This window comes from Microtus ochrogaster, unplaced genomic scaffold (genome assembly GCF_000317375.1).
Source record: "Microtus ochrogaster isolate Prairie Vole_2 unplaced genomic scaffold, MicOch1.0 UNK4, whole genome shotgun sequence".
NCBI classification, from domain to species: Eukaryota; Metazoa; Chordata; class Mammalia; order Rodentia; family Cricetidae; genus Microtus; species Microtus ochrogaster.
Genome location: NW_004949102.1, coordinates 16,097,597 through 16,103,600, shown reverse-complemented (window position 1 = coordinate 16,103,600; position 6,004 = coordinate 16,097,597). Strand labels below are relative to the sequence as shown.

Genomic DNA, 6,004 nt, shown 5'->3' with positions numbered 1-6,004 from the left:
CACACACACACACACGTAAAAACAATCCATAGGACGCTTGCGTGAGAGGGTGTAAGGTGTCTCCTGCTTAAGCAGGCAGGAGCTTCGTGAGACAGGCTCTCTCCGTTGCTCTTCCTGTCCTGCCATGGTGAATTCATGTGTTCAGAATCTAAGTTCAATCCTGTCTCCCTCTGTTGGCTAAGGTCAAGCTCCCACACCTACCTGATGTCCTCAGGAGAAACAGGAGGACAATATAAGGCTGGCTTTAGGGAAGTCGGGCTAAGAGGGAAGGACAGAGATGGCCTGAAGGACTGGCTTCCTGTAGGATGTGTGTACTCCCTCCATCAGTACAGCCGCTGGGGTGCTAGAAAGAGGGCAGGGAAAGGGGGGACCGAGCCACGGCAGGACGAGAGGATGTGGAGAGGCCCCCATATGCTTCAGCTAGTGGCAGCTTCCCTTCTGCACCAGAGTTGGTAAACCAGGGGCCTGCTGACTCCCCAGGGGTCTCACCCAACTTCTGTCAGTCTCAGAGGTGCAGATGAGTATCTGCTGCCCTCAGGGGTTCAGACTCCTAAAGCTAAGGACCCCTTCTGTGCCGGGTGTGACCCCGATAGCACCCTTCCTTATTTCCTTTTGGTGTGGGTTGGTTTCTGGTGTTGGGACTGAACCCAGGGTTCAGACTTGAACTCTGTCACTATCTATCCTCAGCCCTTTGAGTTAGGGTCTAATAAATTGCCCAGGCTGCCCTTGAACTTGTTCTGTAGCCAAGGCAGATCTTAAGGAGGGCATCAGATCTATGGGAGCAAGAGTTACAGGCGGTTGTGAGCTGCCCCACACAGGCAGCAGGATCCAAGCTCGAATCCTGGCAAGAGCCTGACCTGCTGATTACTGAGCCATGTCTTCATCCCTGGTCTTGAACTTTTGGTCCTCCTGCCTCAGTATCTTGAGTAAATGAGATTACAGGCCTGTACCACCAAACCCTACCATATACTATTATAAGACAGGGTCTCAGGCAGACCTCAAGTGGCCTCAAATTCAGTGATGTAGCCAGAAGGACCTTCAGCTTCTGATTCTCCAGTCTCTACTTCCCAGGAGGCAGGAACTGCAGTGTTCACTGCCATCCCGGCCCTTCTTTATGTTTGTATCCGTTTATTTCTGTTGTCTTATTGTTTATTTTTTCGTTTACTTTTGCAGTGCTGGGGATTGAATCTAGGACATTATACACGCTCACCAAATGCTCTACCACGGAGCTACACTCAAACCCTCTGTAGTTCAGAAGTGGCAGCTACTTCATCACAAGAAGGCATCAGCTGCTCTTTGGCCACATCTTATAGGAAGTGACCCGATGCTGGTTTGCAGATAATCGATAGAATATCTAAATTTTTTTTTTCTTTTTGAGACAGGGTTTCTCTATGTAGCCTTGGCTGTCCTGGAACTTGCTTTATAGACCAGGCTGGCTTCAAACTCACAGAGATCCACTTGCCTCTGCCTCCTGAGTGTTGTGATTAAAGGCGTGTGCCATCACCGCCCAGTGACAAGTTAATTTCAATACAGAACTGACTTCTGTGTGGTAGGTAATTTGCTGTTTTAGGAACTCATGGTAAGCATCTCTTCCATCCCCGTGGTCAAACAGATCAGCAGGGGTGGAGCCGGTTCCATCTGCCTCCTGGTTCCTGACCATTTGGCAAGATGGACGATGGCATTTCTGGCTTTTAGCCAACAGCCCTGGCTCCCTGGGAAGACCTGGCTGTCAAGATGCACTGGCTTTTCTCCTTCCTTCCTTCCTTCCTTCCTTCCTTCCTTCCTTCCTTCCTTCCTTCCTTCCTTCCTTCCTTTTTGTTTCTCAAGACAAAGTTTCTCTGTGGCTTTGGAACCTGTCCTGGAACTAGCTCTTGTAGATCAGGCAGGCCTCGAACTCACAGAGGTCCACCTGCCTCTGCCTCCCGAGTGCTGGAATTAAAGGCGTGCGCCACCAGTCTGGCAACTCTGGTTTTTCATTACAGGCCTTCCCCCACCTGTTTCCAAATCTAGAATGTTCCGATATCTCTCTCCATATTCCCACTCTCTCCTTGCCATCACTACTGTCTTTGTACAACAGAGAAGAAAACTCCACTATAAAACATTTGGGGTGTTGGGGAGACAGAACCAGGATAGGGAATGTCCGTCCTAAACCTCTTCCCCCAGGTCCTGAAGTTCTCATTTCTCAAGGAGTCCTTAAGGACATCGGCATCCCCTTGTCTTCAGAGTCTGTGCTGCCCATCCAGGCCAGGAGTAAGGCTCCGCCTACAGTTCTGCCTGGAGACACTGGCGTCTGTGTACCCTGGCTTCTGTTCCGGCTTCCCACACGCATTCAGCAAGTACAGCGGGTGTTCTCGCTGGGGCCCTGGGCCACAAAAATTGGGCTGGAATCCTGGGAAAGACCTTGCTGGGCGCTCTCCCCATACAGGTGCAGGCTGTTGCGGGCAATTAACTCTTTGGCCATGAGGATGAAGACTTCGTCTATGTTCCTGGACTCCTTAGCGGACGTCTCCAAGACAGCCAGGAGGCCGTACTTCTCAGCCAGTGTGCAGGCGTCCTCGAACAGGACATGCCGCTTCTCCCACAGGTCCGATTTGTTTCCTGCAGAGGAGATGTGGGAAGAGAACTGAGACACAACCTGTCTATTGAAAATGAACTTTTTCCTCCCGCCTTTCCTTTCTTCCCTTCTTTTTTGTTTGTTTGCTTATTTGTTTGTTTTTCAAGACTGGGTGTCCCAGAACTCACATTGTAGACCAGGCTGACCTCAAACTTACAGAGTTCCACCTGCCTCTGCCCCCCGAGGCTGGCATTAAAGGTGTGCACCACCACCACTTGGCCTGTCTTTGTATTTTTTTAAAGACTTATTTATTATGTATACAGGGTTCTTGCTGCTTCTATGCCTTCAGGCCAGAAGAGGGCACCAGATGGTTGTGAGCCACCATGTGGTTGCTGGGACTTGAACTCAGGACCTCTGGAAGAGCAGCCAGTGCTCTTAACCACTGAGCCATCTCTCCAGCCCCGTCCAGCCCTATTTTTTTAAATTAAAAAAAATTTCATTTATATGCTGGGCAGTGGTGGCACATGCCTTTAATCCCAGCACTTAGGGAGGCAGACAGACCTCTGTGAATTCAAGTCCAGCCTGGTCTACAGAGTGAGTTCCAGGGTAGCCAAAGTTACACAGAGAAATCCTGTTTCGAAAAACAAAACAAAACAAAAGAAAAAAGTACATTTCTGTCTTGTTTTGGGAGTGTGGGACACTCACATGCCCCAGTACGTATGTGGAGGTCAGAAGACAACTTTCAAGAGTTGTTTCTCTGGGGAATTGAACTTGGGTCTTAAGGCTTGGTGGCAAGTGCCTTTTTCACTTAGCCATCTTGCCCACCCCCTCTGCGTTCTTTGTTACAGGTCCTCATGTAGCCCAGGCTAGCCTGAACCTGGCGGCATAGTCACAGTCCAGAGATGGTGGCCCAGGCCCTGCTGAGGCTCTTTTTTTAAAAAAATATTTATTTATTTATTATGTATACAATATTCTGTTTGTGTGTATGCCTGCAAGCCAGAAGAGGGCACCAGATCTCATTACAGATGGTTGTGAGCCACCATGTGGTTGCTGGGAATTGAACTCAAGACCTTTGAAAGAGTAGGCAATGCTCTTACCCTCTGAGCCATCTCTCCAGCCCCTGAGGCTCTTATAGAGCACCAAATGTACCAGAATCTGGCAAATTCTGAACTCCTAAATTTTTTCCCTAGCATTCATACCCAGCCCCTTCCTTTGATTGACAGCTTAAAAAGAAGAAAAATTCCAGCTGGGCGGTGGTGGTGCACACCTTTGCCTTTAATCCCAGCACTCGGGAGGCAGAGGCAGGTGGATCTCTGTGAGTTCGAGGCCAGCCTGGACTAAAAGAGCTAGTTCCATGACAGGCTCCAAAACTACAGAGAAACCCTGTCTCAGAAAACAAACAAACAAACAAAAAAACCAAAAAAACTAAGAACCTTATAAGGCAGACATCAGTGTAACCTACCACAAGAAGAAGGTGCCTCCTCAAAGGCTTTCCCTTTTTTCTTTTTTTTTTTTTGAGATAAGGTCTCTGTGGACTTTGAACTCACTGACTCAGATAGCCAGTCTGGCCAATGAATTTCATGGTTCTCCCTGTTTCTGTTTCCCAGCATTGGGACCACAGATGTGGGCCATAGCCCCTGACTTTGACCTGGGAGCTAAGGATCTGAAGTCATGCCCTCAGGATCTCATAGCACACACTTCACTGACTGAACCGTCTCTCCAGGCCCCCGCACGTTCAATTTAATTCATCATCATCCAGAGACCTGGGATTACATGTAATTCCAGTGAACTTTAATGTATTTTTAAAAAAGTTTCACTTAGGAATTTCCACACCCATAAGTGTAGAATTGGCCAGTTGACATTCATTTGAAGGGATTTGGGGCTTTTTTTTTTTTTTTTTTTTTTTTTGGTTTTTTTCGAGACAGGGTTTCTCTGTGGTGATTTGGGGCTTTTTTGTTTGTTTATTTCTGCACAGGATTTCCCTGTGTAACCCTTGCTGTTCTGGAACACCAGGCACACCTTGCATTCAGAGACTGCCTGCCTCTGCCTCCTGAATGTTGGATTAAAGGTGTGGGCCCCCACTGCCTGGTAGATTTGGGGTCTATTAAACCTCAAGCTCTTCTGTATTTTCTGTGTGATTGACACAACCTAGGTGCCTACAGATCGCTGACAAGTGTTTCATAGAGTTTACTCTGCTCATCCTCATGGTGAGAAGCTCTGGGGTGGGGGGTGTGCAAGCTGTACCCTTTTTTTGTTTGTTTGTTTTGTTTTTTGAGACAGGGTTTCTCTGTAGCTTTGGAGCCTGTCCTGGAACATGCTTTAGACCAGCTGGCCTAGAACTCACAGAGATCCACCTGCCTCTGCCTCCCAAGTGCAAGGGTTAAAGGCGTGTGCCACCACTGCCCAGCCTGTAATCAGTCCGATGTTTATCTCACTTTGTGCTTTATTGTGCACATGGCATTGAGTTAATTATCGCCAGGAAAGTTTTCACCAAATGGTACTGTGCTTAAATATGCCTAAAACAAACTACCTGGGGTCAGACTCCTGAAGTTTGAACCCTCACCAGCCTTTTTGCCTCCTGGGGATCATGATTTTGCTGGCTGTGGTGGCCTTGCTCTCTGAGTTTTAGGATTTTATCCTGCACTACTGAGGAAAGCAAGCTGAGCATGGGTAGAGGAGGGGCAAGCAAAGCTGACCGCCCGGGAAATGCCCTACCGATCAGCATGATGACCAAGTTAGCGGCGCCGTATTTTTCTATCTCGCGAATCCAGTGAGGGACAGACTCGAACGTGGATCGCCGCGTGAGGTCGTAGGCAATGATGGCGGCATGGGCACTCCGGTAGTAGCTTTGGGTGATGGTGCGGAAGCGCTCCTGGCCTGCTGTGTCCCACACCTGCATCTGTAGGACGGAAGAGATAACAGGAGGGATAGCAACATGGACAGTCCTTCATTTAAGTCACCTTATCAATAGTTTCCTGTGGGCTGGCAAGATGGCTCAGTGGGTAAAGGTGCTGGCGCCACGCCTGACGACCTGAGTGGAGGGAAAGGGCCAACTCTGGCAGGTTCTCCTCCACTTTCACATACACACAGGGGCAGGCATGCCCACATAGGCACACAGCAAATGAATAATATACATTTTAAAAGAATGAATAAATTCCCACGTCTTACTTCAATGTATTCAGATTCAGTAGGGCCAGGAGGGGTCAAAATGTGCTGTCTGGTTTAGGGGTCATCCTAAGGGGCTCTCCCACTGATGGGAGGATTACTTATTCCTGGGTCTTTTCTTTTGACTTTTGACCTCAGACATCCCTTGGCCTAGATTTTTGGGTTCATATTTTGAGTTCACGTATTGGGAGGAATCCTGGCAAAGGGGATGGTATAGGCTGAACTGCACTGGTTTTGAAGGACCACTCAGACTTTTTGCATGTTGTAATAAGAGCGGTGGGCTGC

General features: G+C 48.5%; 1 protein-coding gene across 1 annotated transcript in view; it reads right to left on the bottom strand.

The window, feature by feature from the left end:
* Positions 1–2,048: 2,048 nt before the first annotated feature.
* Rab19 (RAB19, member RAS oncogene family) overlaps positions 2,049–6,004 on the bottom strand; it is a 9,643-nt gene continuing 5,687 nt past the window's right edge. Inside the window, exons 3-4 of the mRNA XM_005365854.3 lie at positions 5,270–5,453; positions 2,049–2,598 (exon numbers count right to left, since the gene is read on the bottom strand). Of these exons, the coding sequence (XP_005365911.1) occupies positions 2,330–2,598; positions 5,270–5,453 (453 nt within the window). The 3' untranslated portion in view covers positions 2,049–2,329. The remainder of the gene's footprint in view (positions 2,599–5,269; positions 5,454–6,004) is intronic.